The 14,690-nt window shown below is 43.0% G+C and overlaps 1 protein-coding gene across 2 annotated transcripts in view; it reads right to left on the minus strand.

Annotated features, from left to right (window-relative positions):
• Window positions 1–14,683, minus strand: part of pms1 (PMS1 homolog 1, mismatch repair system component) — a 96,462-nt gene extending 81,779 nt beyond the window's left edge. The window contains exons 1-3 of one of the 2 annotated variants that reach the window (XM_033023771.1): window positions 14,490–14,683; window positions 5,096–5,252; window positions 2,657–2,839 (exon numbers count right to left, since the gene is read on the minus strand). In XM_033023771.1, the coding sequence (XP_032879662.1) occupies window positions 2,657–2,839; window positions 5,096–5,227 (315 nt within the window). In that variant the 5' untranslated portion in view covers window positions 5,228–5,252; window positions 14,490–14,683. The remainder of the gene's footprint in view (window positions 1–2,656; window positions 2,840–5,095; window positions 5,253–14,489) is intronic. The other variant, XM_033023772.1, reaches the window with a different exon arrangement.
• Window positions 14,684–14,690: the final 7 nt, after the last annotated feature.

A 14,690-nucleotide genomic window follows, 5' to 3' on the forward strand; every position in this document is an offset into this window, starting at 1 on the left:
TGTGGGCCAAAGGGACTGGTTTCCGGAGGGCTAGTATGGACATTGTGGGCCGAATGGATTCTTGGGCTGGCAGCTCAGTCACTCAGGCCTGGTAGCTCGGAAACTGCCAGAAATTCTGCCATAAAAAAACAGGTGAGAGACTCTGTGAGAGAGAAGGGGGAAGAGGGTGGAGAATCAATTTTAGAAATGTTTCATCTTTTTCTGCAGATATCAGCAATGAAGGAGGAAAGTCTATCCTGGCCTGGGTCTCACATGGGAGCCAATGAAGGGAGGGAGAACAATACTGGGGTGAGGTTTAATACTTGCAGGGGGAATACTTACTAATGGGCCAAAGGGAGTCCTCCTGGGCTAGTACAGGGGCTTTAAAAAAAATCTCAGTGAAAGGCAATTTTTCCGTACTTTTCCTGGCCTGGCAAGGGCCTTTTGGGCCAAAATGCTTCCCCTGGGCTAATACGGGCATTTGGGGCAAAAGGGACTGGCTTCTCGGCTCATAGGGACATTGTGGGCTGAAATTAGTGGTTTCAGGCAGGCCAAACAACTCATCTCATTTCTTGAATTGAATTTTTTTTTAATTGAATGCCTTTATTGTCATTCAGACCTTACGGTCTGAACGAAATTTCGTGCCTGCAGTCATACATACATCATACAATAATAACAACAATAAACACAAATTAACACCACCACAGTGAGTCCTCCAAGCACCTCACTGTGGTGGAGGCAAAAATCTTAGGGCTGCAGTCTCTTCCCTCCTCTTCTCCCTCTGCGCTGAGGCGATTCCCCACCGGGCGATGGTACAAACAGTCCCGCGGCTCACCGAACCCCGCAACGGGCCGGCTCAAACACCGCGGCCCGGGATGGTCGAAGCTGCCGCCCTCCAGTCCAACGTACGCAGCCGCTGGCCCGCGGCTCAACCCCGGACCCAGGTCACCGCCGCCAGAACGCCGTCCCAGCCACCGGAGCACCGTTCCAGCCCCGAGCCGGATCGCCCTCACATGAGTGCTGTTCCTCCCTCGGACTGGGCCACTACGACGGGAGTGCCGTTCCTCCCTCGGGCTGGGCCACTCCGACGGGAGTGCCGTTCCTCCCTCGGGCTGGGCCACTCCGACGGGAGTGCCGTTCCTCCCTCGGGCTGGGCCACTCCGACGGGAGTGCCGTTCCTCCCTCGGGCTGGGCCACTCCGACGGGAGTGCCGTTCCTCCCTCGGGCTGGGCCACTCCGACGGGAGTGCCGTTCCTCCCTCGGGCTGGGCCACTCCGACGGGAGTGCCGTTCCTCCCTCGGGCTGGGCCACTCCAACGGGAGTGCCGTTCCTCCCTCGGGCTGGGCCACTCCGACGGGAGTGCCACAGCCCCTCACGGGAGAGTCTCGGCCCCTCGCCAGGCCGTCCTCACGGGAGCGCAGTTCCAGCCCCGAGCTGGGCCGCCCTCACGGGAGCGAGCCCAGGGCGAGTCCTGACAGGCTGCCTCTGGAGTCCCGAGGTCGCCAGCTCCGCCATTAGGCCTCAGCGCAGACGGAGGCAGAGAGGGGGGATACGACGAAAAAGTCGTATTCCCCCCAAGGGAGAGACAGCAAGCCCCGTTTCAACCCCCCACCCCCCCCCCCCCCCCCACATAAACACAACCTAAAAACCAAAAACGCAACTAGACAAAACGAAAAAAAACAACACAAAAAAGTAAAGACAAACGGACTGCAGGCAAGCCGCAGCCGTTCCCAGCGCCGCCACTTCCGGTATGCACTTGCAGTTTCAAGCACAGGGCCGGCCAAACAGCTCATTGCATTTTCATTTCGTTTCCATTGCCATTGCAGTTTCAAGCATAGGGCAGGCCAAACAACTCATTTCATGTTCATTAAGGGCTAACAAATCATTTATTGCAAGTACATTGCAGACTCACAGTTCAGTTGATTCACAGCTTAGAATGAGAGTCGTGGCCTCTCCCTCGCAATCTTGCAGAGTGACTGAGTCATGCTCAGGCATCTGGGGTTTTAATAGTCCTGCCCCCCCCCCCGGAAGGAGCGTTACCTTCATCGCGGTGATTGACAGGTGAGAGGATATCAGGGTTTTTTTAATTTTATTTTTTATTTTTATAAACACTCATAACATTTTTATTTTTCATCGACGGGAAAAATCTTCGGGGCCTGCTCAGCAGAGGAGGACTGCGAGTAAGATGGCCAAAAATCATAGCGATATATGGTAGCGTTTTTTTCTAAAATCAATATACAGCGCAGACAGGAAGTGGTCAAGATGAAACTTTTAATTATATAGATATAGACATGGTTGACTGCAGGAATCTGTTCCTCATTCGTGGTGATTAAAACCCGAGATATTCGATGTAGGATAAGAGGAAAGAGATTTAGTGAGGATCTGAGGGTTTTTTTCCCCCAATCAGAGAGCAGTGAGCACATGCATTTCGTGAGAGTGGTGGGAGAGAGTCGCCAACAGCATTTAAGACATTTCTAGACGAGCATTTGAATCATTTAGACACCTTTTCCCATTAACACAATTGTTTTTGTAATTCGATTTTCTATAATACGAAGTTTCTTAGGACACATCTATCACATTGTAGTAGAACTCATTATATTGACAACCAAACTTTGAAATTACAGCCAGACTAATGTGAATGTGGTGACCTTGATAACGTTTGATAGCAGTCTCTTACCTCAGACACAGCACAGATAGAAGCCAAAGCTTCTCCACGAAATCCGTATGTTTCCAAAGCTTCCAAGTCCTCATGATGAGTGATCTTAGACGTGTAATGCTCCAGTCCCATCACAGGGGTATCAGCAGCTTTGATCCCATCACCATTATCTCTCACTTCAATCCTGTCAAACCCACTGTTTTCCTATTGTATGAACAACATTTATAAACTTCATAAATGTAAAACTGTTTATCTAGAATGGATGCTGGGTCACAATCAAACAAGCTTTTGCTGAAAAGTACCCAATGAGAAAACATTTCATTAGATCAACAGTAGAGATGTTTTAATAGCAAATAAACACATAATGCAGCAGGACAAATCAGATGTATGTATCACATTTCACATATCCAAAGCCTCATCTCTCATATCCACCATGGGCGGCACGGTGGCGCAGCGGTACTGTTGCTGCCTTGCAGCGCTCGAGACCCAGGTTCGATCCCAACTATGGGTGCTGTCTGTACGGAGTTAGAAACAGAAATTAGGTGCACGGGTGGGCCATTCTGCCCTTCGAGCAAGCACCGCCATTCAATATGATCATGGCTGATCATCCAAAATCACTACCCCGTTCCGGCTTTTTCCCCCATATCCCTCGATTCCCTTAGCCCTTAAAGCTAAATCTAACTCACTGCAATTTATGTTGACAACGAGTTAACTGGAATAAAAAACAAGTGCTGGAGTAACTCAGCAGTTCAGGCAGCGTCTCTGAAGAACATGGATAAGTGTTGTTTCCCAACCTGAAACATCACCTATCCATGTTGTCCAGAAATGCTGCCTGAGCCACTGAGTTACACCAGTACTTTGTTTTTTATTCCAGTTAACTTGTTTAAAAATAAAATGGCATAGGCATCCTCCTTGGTTCTACAAGAAGACCTTGGAAAAAGTAAACCACTTCCCATATTGTGGTAGCCCTCTTTCAATGAAGGTAAACATTGACAACAAAATTCACCTTCACGGCTCTGCTGCCTCGGTGTAAAGTTGCAGCAAATGCAGTTCACTCATGTTAGTTCCACGGTATCTCAATTATAAAATCAGCACCCTCAATTCCAGATCCTTCCATACACTCACATCCTTCCTACTGCTGCTATTTCCTCCAACTCTGTGGCTGTCCAACATATTGCATTCCTCCAATTCTGGTCCCTTGTGCATCATATGTCAGCTTTAACATGAGGGGGAACTTCTTTACTCAGAGAGTGGTAGCTGTGTGGAATGAGCTTCCAGTGGAAGTGGTGGAGGCAGGTACGATTTTATCATTTAAAAATAAATTGGATAGGTATATGGACGGGGAAGGAATGGAGGGGTATGGTCTGAGTGCAGGTAGATGGGACTAGGTGAGAGTAAGTGTTCGGCACGGACTAGAAGGGCCGAGATGGCCTGTTTCTATGCTGTAATTGTTATATGGTTATTGGCAGTCGTGCCTTTAGTTTCCAAAAATTGAGCTCATAAAATACTTCTGAATATCTCTCTACAACACTTTCCTCCTGTTCGATTCTACTTAAAAATCTATGTTTTAAATTAGGCCTTTGAGCAGTGTCGCCCTATGTGGTTTTGTGGTACTTTTACCAATACTACTTTAATAGCCTCCTAAGATGGCTGCCGTGGCGGACAGAGAAGAGGAACTGTGCCGGTTAGCAGCTGAGGGTTCATCGCCCGCATCCTCAGAGGCTGAAGGGCCTCAATCCGAAACATCACCCATTCCTTCTCTCCAGAGATGCTGCCTATCCCGCTGAGTTACTCCAGCATTTTGAGTCTACCCTCAGAGGCACGATGGGTGCAGAGGTCAGCTGCAGGAGGCGCCCCGGTAAAGCAGTGACCATGGGAGGTGAGGGACATTGAGTTCACCGGTCGACGTGTCCGGGTCGACATGTAGGTGGAGTGGGCCACCAGAGGCCCTACAGCAGCCTGGGGGTCGATTTAGTCAGACGACTCTCCACGAGGTCTTTTGTATGTGGATCGGATGCTACATGTAGTGGCACGGAGTAACGGTGGAGGACATTGGCATCATTGCTTTGCTAGGCCGACCAGGCAACTCCAACCCAGTGCAGTCACCGGGGGCAACGCGCCTTTAAGGCCAAGTTAGGACTCTACATTTTTAAGAACTTTAAATGTTGATGGATGCAAGATGGTGTCGGAAACAAGCTGACTCTTGTGTATGGCCCAGTGTAATCCACTAATCTTACTCCCTTATACACGAGTACATTTGTGCTTATGTATAATAAGATTTTTACTGAATTGTATGCAAAAAAGGAATTTCACTGTACCTAGGTGCAAGTAACAATAGAGTGCCAGTGAACCAATGAGTCTTGAGATGTTTTGTTGCATTAAAGATCTTACATAAATACAAATTATTTACTTCTCAGCTACTAGTGATGAGAAGTCAAACAGCAATGTTGTATTACTTACCAATTTGATCTCAATACTCGTGGCATTTGCATCCAAGGAATTTTCCACAAGTTCCTTCACGACATTAACAACAGAGGATATTGACTGAGAGCTTGAAAGAAGTCTAACAGTGCCAGGTGGTAGCTGTTGCATGATCGCTTCCCGAGTGAACGTATGTCTGCAACAAGATGCATCAGTTATATAAGAATACAAGGCCTTGTTCTAAATACAACCAGGAAATAAACAGAAACATAATAAAAAGAGAAAACGTTGGAAGCACTTAGCAAGTTAAGTCCCGTTTCTTTCAGTTCTGATCGGCATTTCACAGCTTTTGCAAATCCCTTTGCCTTTTCTCTCTCCCAGGGCCCTTATTAATGTATCATGCACATAGCTTCTTTAATAGATTATCATCATGGAAGTTCTGATCTCACCTTCCTTTGTCATCCCTCCTTCAATCTCTCTACAACTTAAAACTATCGCTATCCTAGTCCTGATTGAGTATTGGTTCTGAACCATTAACTATTGCTCTTTCCACAGATGCTGCCTGACCAGCTGAGTGTTTAAGGCTTCATCCGCTTTTATTTCTGGAACTTTTTCCCCATTTAGCAGCTGAGCTTTGGTCAAAGGAATATGTCAAAATTGAGGTTGCTATTTTGTTAGACAAGGGTATTAAGGCTTAGAGAATCTATCTGGTAGATAGGGTTTAGACAACTAGACTCATGATCTAATTGAATGTGAGTACTATTTTGAGGGGCTGAATGGCCTGCTCTCATCCCCATATTCTTGTACGTTTCTCCAGTAAATATTAGCAAAGTTATGGATTGGTTCAATGCAAGTTGTTCTAATTAAAATTAAGTTTTTCCAAATCTTATCCTTTTCAAGTGCAACAACTATAACTTCCATTTAGATACCTCCTATACAAATAGCAAAAAATGCACCTAAAGAACTTCAGAGGAATGAAAATATGAGTGTTGCACAAGGAAGTAATATAATACTTGGCTTGGATAAAGAGCATCTTAAATACAGAATCTACGGTAGACAGCAGGAGAGAACACTAGATGTTTGGGCCTGACAGCTGAATATGGGGGAAGTAATGTTTACTTTAGAGATACAACATGGAAACTGGCTCTTTGTCCCACCGACTGGCGTTCACCCGTGCACTGGTTCTATCCTACACACTTGGGACAACTTACCGAAGACACACCTGCACGTCTTTGGAATGTGGGAGGAAATAAGATTGCTCGGAGAAAACCCACGCGATTACGGGGAAGAACATACAGACGCCAAACAACTAACATCCATAGTCAGTATCGAGGCTCACCACTGTTCCGTCCTTTTTTACTGAATTGCATGCGAAACAAAGAACTTCACTGTATCTAGGTACACATGACAATGAAGTGCCATTGAACCTTTGAGGAGTGCATTTACATAATAGGTGCAGGTTATAGAGAAAATTAATGACACTGCATCTGGATTGGATCAACAATTGTTCAGGAATGTAGATAGTTTGTTATTTTAAATCAGAATTAATTTCTCAATTTTAAGCATTTCATGACCCATAAATGTCTTCCAAAATATGCAGCACTATAAACAGGTCAAGTACAACAGAAACATGGGAATCTAGGGGTTGTTTCTTGGCGTCTGTCGTCTAAAACAAACCACAATTGTGATACCAACTAGTTATAAACTGTGAAGGCATCACCTGTGGTGTCAGACAAGCTGACTTCAATATGTTTCTGGAATTGATGGAAAAGTATCTGACAAGTAGATCTTTCATCAAGACAGAGCTTTCTTTAAAAAAAAAAAATGCAACTTTATAGACTTCTCATTGACAATGAACGGATTTACAATAGGAACTCACAACAAATTTGGTGCAAAAACAGACACAAAATGCTGACGTAACTCAGCAGGTGGCCGCATCTGATGTTATTTTCCTAATTTGAGATTTGTAATAGGAAAAAAAAATCACACGTGGTTAAAGTGCACATTGTCAGATTTTAATAAAGGACAGCTGGGTTATACATAGTCACCCATTTCAGGGCACCCTAATGTTTGGGACACATGGCGTTTATAATTACTCAGGTGTGTTTAATTGCCTCCTTCGTGCAGGTATAAGAGAGCTCTCAGCACCAAGTCTTTCCTCCAGTCTTTCCATCACCTTTGGAAACTTTTATTGCCGTTTATCAACATGAGGACCAAAGTTGTGCCAATGAAAGTCAAAGAAGCCATTATGAGACAGAGAAACAAGAATAAAACTGTTAAGAGACATCAGGCTTACCAAAATCACCAGTTTGGAACATCATTAAGAAGAAAGAGAGCACTGATGAGCTTACTAAGCGCAAAGGGACTGGCTGGCCAAGGAAGACTTCCACAGCTGATCACAGAATTCTCTCTACAATAAAGAAACATCCCCAACCACCTGTCCGATAGATCAGAAATACTCTTCAGGAGTCAGGTGTGGATTCGTCAATGACCATTGTCCGCAGAAGACTTCATGAACAGAAATACAGAGGCTACACTGCAAGATGCAAACCACTGGTTAGCCGCAAAAATAGGATGGCCGGGTTACAGTTTGCCAAGAAGTGCTTAAAAGAGCAACCACAGTTCTGGAAAAAGGTCTTGTGGACAAATGAGATGAAGATTAACTTATATCAGAATGATGGCAAGAGCAATGGAGGAGAGAAGGAACTGCCCAAGAGCCAAAGTATACCACCTCATCTGTGAAACACGGTGGTGGGGGTGTTATTGCTTGGGCATGTATGGCTGCTGGAGGTACTGGCTCAGTTATCTTCATTGATGATACAACTGCTGATGGTAGTAGTATAAGTGGACTTCCTCATCCACAGACCACAGTATGTCCGTATTGGTGGAAATGTGTCATCCTCGATAACAATTAATTATTGAGATTTGTAATAGGAAAAAAAGTGCACATTGTCAGATTTTAATAAAGGACAGCTGAGTTATACATAGTCACCCATTTCAGGGCACCAAAATGAATAGTTTTATTTCGATCTTACATTAAAAAGAACAAAACTTTACAATCTGTGTGAATATGAACCAACACTGTATCCATTTCACACAACGTTCACATAATCAATGACCGAAAAAGGAATAGGCTGAAGCCACAAAGGTTATTTTTGCCTATCCTATACAATCCATAAGATAACCCAGAATATCAGCATTACAAAGGAAAGAAAAAATAAATAAAATGTACTCTAAATTGTAATCCTTACTTATTTTACATTTTAATAATTTTACATTATAATCCTTAATTATTTTACATTTTAAGGCTTTTTTGAAACTCAACAGACAGCTACAAAATTTCAACTCATCACTAAGCCCGTTCCATAATTTGACTCCCAAAACTGAGACACATCTATATTTTACATTGGTTCTCACTTTACATGTTTCAAAAATACACAACCCTCTTAAATTATAATGTCCTTCTCTTAATTTTTTTTTTTTTAAATACTAACAGGAAGGCTTTTATTCCTAACTCGGAAAAGTATTTCTAATGTCTTTACATACACAATATCCAAAAAATTTAAGGTACCGGACTTTATGAATAATGGATTTGTAGTTTCACGGTAAGAAGCTTTATGGATTATTCTAACAGCTCTTTTCTGGAGTTTAATTATAGGATCTATATTTGTTTTATATACATTTCCCCAAACTTCAACACAATATGACATATATGGCATTATAAGCGAGCAATACAATATATTCTTATTCAACAGATCCTTTGTTTTGTAAATAATAGCAATGGATTTAGATAATTTCCATTTGATGTATTCTATATGGCTTCCAACAAAGTTTATGATCTATAATCACTCCCAGGAATTTTGGTTGATATACTCTTTCAATTTCAACTCCATTTAAATTCAATTTTATTTCACAATTAACCCTGTCACCACCAAACACCATACATTTTGTTTTATTTTCATTTAGGGATAATTTATTAATATCAAACCATTTTTTAGCACTATCAATTCTCTTTCTGCAGTTTTCAATAGTTCTTTTGTATCATTCCCTGAACAAAATACATTTGTATCATCCGCAAATGTAACAAACTTCAACGTATTGGATACTTTACAAATATCATTTAAATAAAGTATAAATAACTTAGGTCCCAGTTCCGAACCTTGTGGAACACCACAGGTTACTCTTCTAAGCTGTGATTCAGTATTATTAATTTTTACATACTGAAACCTATTACTTAAATAACTTCCCAACCAATTTTGTGTGACACCTCTTATACCATAACGTTCCAATTTCTGCAAAAGTAAGGAATGATCAATTGTATCAAATGCTTTACGTAAATCAATAAATACACCCACAGTGTGTAGTTTCTTATCTAATGCTGTTGCTATATTTTCTACAAAATCCATCACCGCTAAAGATGTCGATCGATTACTCCTAAACCCATATTGATGATCAATCAATAACTCATATTTCTCAATGAAGTCATCAAGTCTATTCACAAATAGCTTTTCAAGTATTTTAGAAAATTGAGGTAGCAATCAGCACGGGAGCACCACAAAGCTGTGTGCTCAGCCCCCTGCTGTACTCACTCTATACTCATGACTGCGTAACCGGACATAGTGCGAATTCCATCATCAAGTTCGCCGACGACACCACTGTTGTGGGATAAATCACTTATGATGACGAGTCAGAGTATAGAAGTGAGATCGACCGATTGAACAAATGGTGCCAGCACAACAACCTGGCTCTCAACACCAGCAAAACCAAGGAACTGATTGTGGACTTTGGAAGGGGTAGGATAGGGACCCACAATCCCATTCATATCAATGGGACGATGGTGGAAAGGGTCAAGAACTTTAAATTCCTGGACGTGCATATTTCCGAAGATCTTTCCTGGCCCCAGCACACTGATGCGATTATAAAGAAAGCACATCAGCGTATCTACTTCCTGAGAAAATTACAGAGTCGGTATGTCAAGGAGGACTCTCTCAAACTTCTACAGGTGCACAGTGGAGAGTATACTGACTGATTGCATCATGGCTTGGTTCGGAACTTGAACATCCAGGAGCGGAAAAGAATGCAGAAAGTTGTGACCACTGCCCAGTCCATCATCAACTCTGACCTCCCCACCATCGAAAGGATCTATCGCAGTCGCTGCCTCAAAAAGGCTGCCAACATCATCAAAGACCCACACCATCCTGGTCACACACTCATCTCTCCGTTGTCATCAGGTAGAAGGTACAGGAGCTTGAAATCTGGTACATCCAGGTTCAGGAACAGCTTTTTCCCCACAGCCATCAGGCTATTAAACACGACATCAAACAAACTCTGAACTATAACAGCCTATTGCACTTTATCTGTTTATTTATGTGTATATATATGGTCTATAGCAGTGGTTCTCAACCTTTTTTCAGTGATGTACCCCCTGTGAAATATTTTTTCAGCCAAGTACCCCCTAACCAGTGCAAAGCATTTTTGGTTGGAAAAAAAAAGACTTAAAACAGAGCACTGTGCCAAGGATTTTTGCATGGATGCTACTTTTTAAATATATGTAGGCCTATATTTTAAAATCTCACGTACCACCTGGAGTGCCTTCACGTACCCCCAGGGGTACGCGTACCCCCATTTGAGAACCACTGGTCTATAGTATATAGACACACTGATCTGTTCTGTATTATGCCTACAATATTCTGTTGTGCTGCAGCAAGCAAGAATTTCATTGTCCTATCTGGGACACATGACAATAAACTCTCTTGACTTGATTTGACTAATGAATTCTGATGTGTATAGACACATCCTATCTGCTCAAGTTCAAACAAATGCCTCAAAACTCATTGGCCGGCGGTTCATTCTACAGCATGACAATGATCCCAAACATACTGCTAAAGCAACAATGGAAGTTTTCAAAGCTAAAAAATGGTAAATTCTTGAGTGGCCAAGTCAATCACCCGATCTGAACCCAATTGAGCATGCCTTTTATATGCTGAAGAGAAAACTGAAGGGGACTAGCCCCCAAAACAAGCATAAGCTAAAGATGGCTGCAATACAGGCCTGGCAGAGCATCACCAGAGAAGACACCCAGCAACTGGTGATGTCCATGAATCGCAGACTTCAAGCAGTCATTGCATGCAAATTATATGCAACAAAATACTAAACATGACTACTTTCATTTACATGACATTGCTGTGTCCAAAACATTATGGTGCCCTGGAATGGGGGGACTATGTATAAACACTGCTGTAATTTCTACATGGTGAAACCAAAAAGTGTAAAAATGGCCTTTATTAAAAACTGACAATGTGCACTTTAACAATATGTGATTTTTTTTCTATTACAAATCTCAAATTGTGGAGTACAGAGGCAAATAAATAAATGATGGGCCTTTGTCCCAAACATTATGGAGGGAACTGTAAATAGAAGCAGGAAAAGGACCTGGCTTCTCCCCAGCCTGATTGTTCAATATAATTGTGAGTGATCTACTCCAGGTCTCAGCTCCTCCTCTGTATCAATTCCACATAGTCCTCAATCCCTCTGTAAAATGTATGCAGGTAGTTCTGCTCTAATGCGATAGTTGCATTCCTAAGAAACCTCGTGTTATGGAAAATAACGTTTATAAAGACAATGGTCTTCTTCTTGCGTATGGCGTGCACAGCCTAAAGTTGTAGGACAACTTGTTCTATCTGATCTTATTTGTTTGTGCACGCCGGGTTGATTGTATTCGTCAAAACAGGGCGGACCACGTGAAGGTTGCAATCTCCCCCAAGACAATGGTGACAGTGGACGAAAGCGGGCGAGGGGCTGGAGAGTTCAAAGTTATTTTTTCTGCAGGATTTTCAAAAATAACAGTCTTTTCAATACCAGTTCATTTTTGTTACTGCAAGCTAAAAATAATAAAGTGTGTATGTTACTTTAGTTAACAGAGTATGATTGCACAAATGTCAATAGAAGTGACTGTCAATTTCATTCATCACCCATGGTTAAACTAGCAACTATTTTCATAAGAAACAATAGAAGGTAGACAAAAATTGCTGGAGAAATTCAGCGGGTGAGGCAGCTTCTATGGAGCGATGGAATAGGTGACGTTTCGGGTAGAGACCCTTCTTCAGACTGATGTGGGGGTGGGGGGGGGGGAAAGAAAGGAAGAGGCGGAGACAGCAAGCTGTGGGAGAGCTGGGAAGGAGAGGGATGGAGGGAGAAAGCAAGGACTACCTGAAATTGGAGAAGCCAATGTTCATACAGCTGGGGTGTAAACTACCCAAACGAAATATGAGGTGTTGCTCCTCTAATTTACGCTGGGACTCACTCTGGCCATGGAGACGGCCCAGGACAGAAAGATCAGATTCAGAATGAGAGAGGGAGTTGAAGTGCTGAGCCACCGGGAGATCAGGTTGGTTAATGCAAACTGTGCGGAAATGTTGGGCGAAGCGATCGCCAAGCCTACGCTTGGTCTCACCGATGTAGAGCAGTTGACACCTAGAACAGCAGATGCAATAGATGAGGTTGGAGGAGGTGCAGGTGAACCTCTGCCTCACCTGGAAAGACTGCTTAGGTCCTTGGATGGAGTCAAGGGGAGAGGTAAAGCGACAGGTGTAGCATTTCCTTCGGTTGCAAGGGAAAGTACCAGGGGAGGGGGTGGTTTGGGTGGGAAGGGACGAATTGACCAAGGAGTTACGGAGGGAGCGGTTAAAAGCGGGAGATACCATTAAGAAACAATGGTATCAGATTACTGCATGGTGGTTACATGGAAACAGTTTTTACCACCATACTGTTGAATTTCAAGACAGCTTTTTTCATTTTGTCAATTTCCAAATAATGTTTAAGTGATTCTCTAGTTTCTGATCAAAATCACATTATAACCAATTCAACCTGCATAATGTAAATAGTGTTCCCTAATTCATCACTCACTATATTTAATCATTATATCTAATTCATGTTACTGAAACACGTGTTCATTGCAGAATTTCCAGGATACCTGTTCCTTGAGTTCCTTCAGTGATCTAGCCTCCACAATCCTCCAGGGCAAAGAATTTCTGAAATTCAACACCTTTTTGAGAATAAATTCCTATATTCTCCAGCTTCCTGTCCCATTATACTCCACCACTGGCAACATCTCAACATCTACCTTGTTATGCCTCCTTGGGTATATTTCAATAAGATCATCCCTCACGTTAAATTCCACAGAATACTAATTAATTTTCGTTAACTGCTCCCGACAGGACAAACCTCACATCCCAGCAATTAGCCAGAGGAATCTTTTCAGGATTGTCTCCATATTCTTTCTTATTACTACATGCGTTGCAGTTAGTTCCCTGCAAATGATCAGGTTAAATTGTAATGGAGATAATGTAAGAGTGTGGTGTAGCACAGTTCCTCCTGAAATCTAAGACAACTATACAGGAAATATTGTATACGGTCATGCAAAGAGCAGGCAGATATTTCCTTTACCAGAGTTCATGTTTAGTTCCTGTTTTGAGATTCTGGCGCAAAAAAGTAATTAGCATAACGCATGCAGTAGATATGAAAATACAGATATTAACAGCTTTTGGAGATGAAAAGAGGCTGGGAAGAAATATTACGTAAACATTTATTAAAAGCTACTTTTATATAGGCAATTGCTAAAGACTTTGCATAAACTGATCAGCCTAAAGGCATTGGTTTTGTACAGCAAATTGGCAAGTTAAATTGATATTGTTGCATGAAAAGATTCATGGAGGAAATCAGAAAAACATGTGTAGCCTGCAACTTAAAGAACAATTTAAGAAGTTGTGGGGGGGGGGGAAACAAAAGTGCTGGGGAAACTCAGCGGAAATTGTGGTGCAAGATCTGGGCTGAAGAGCTTTCCAGCACCGACATAAACTGAAGAGTGTTCCTGGATTGCAATCATTTGCAAAAGAAAACCTACAAAAATAGTCGTTGGTGTTCTTCGGGTTAATTACACGATATTCTAAGCATTTCCACGTTTCAGCCAATTAAATAATACGCTCCAATCCCTCCCCTTGTATAATCACCGACAATGATTTTGCATTGAACACAAAATAAAAATATCATGATTCTCTGCAGCATAGAGTCATAGAGTGATACAGTGTGAAAACAGGCCCTTCGGCCCAACTCGCCCACACAAGCCAAACAATGTCCCAGCTACCCTGGTCCCACTTGCCTGCCTGCGCTTGGTCCATAACCCTCTAAACCTGTCCAATCCATGTATCTGACCATCTGTTTCTTAAACGATGGGATAGTCCCAGCCTCAACTACCTCCTCTAGCTTGTGAAAAAGTTACCCCTCGGATTCCTATTAAATCGTTTCTCCTTCACCTTGCACCTCTGTCCTCTGATCCTCGATTCCCCTACTCTAGGTATACCTGATATAACTCTTTAACCCACCCCACACAAAAACCAAGTGCTTCCAATAAATAATTTGCAACTTTTCACATTACGTTCAAATTGCGGGGATGTCCGTGCTTCCAGCGATCAATGTGCCAAGTGCCCCTCCTTGTTACCGGGTCTCTCGGTGGATGGGACACACTTTTGCACCGCAGCCGACGGCCACTCTCCGCGCTGCCCACCCCCCGTCCGGTGGATGGAACGTGGGCCCGGCCTGCTCGTGGACATCCCGCCCCCCTAGCCGCGTCACGCGG

Source organism: Amblyraja radiata, chromosome 7 (assembly GCF_010909765.2).
Source record: "Amblyraja radiata isolate CabotCenter1 chromosome 7, sAmbRad1.1.pri, whole genome shotgun sequence".
NCBI classification, from domain to species: Eukaryota; Metazoa; Chordata; class Chondrichthyes; order Rajiformes; family Rajidae; genus Amblyraja; species Amblyraja radiata.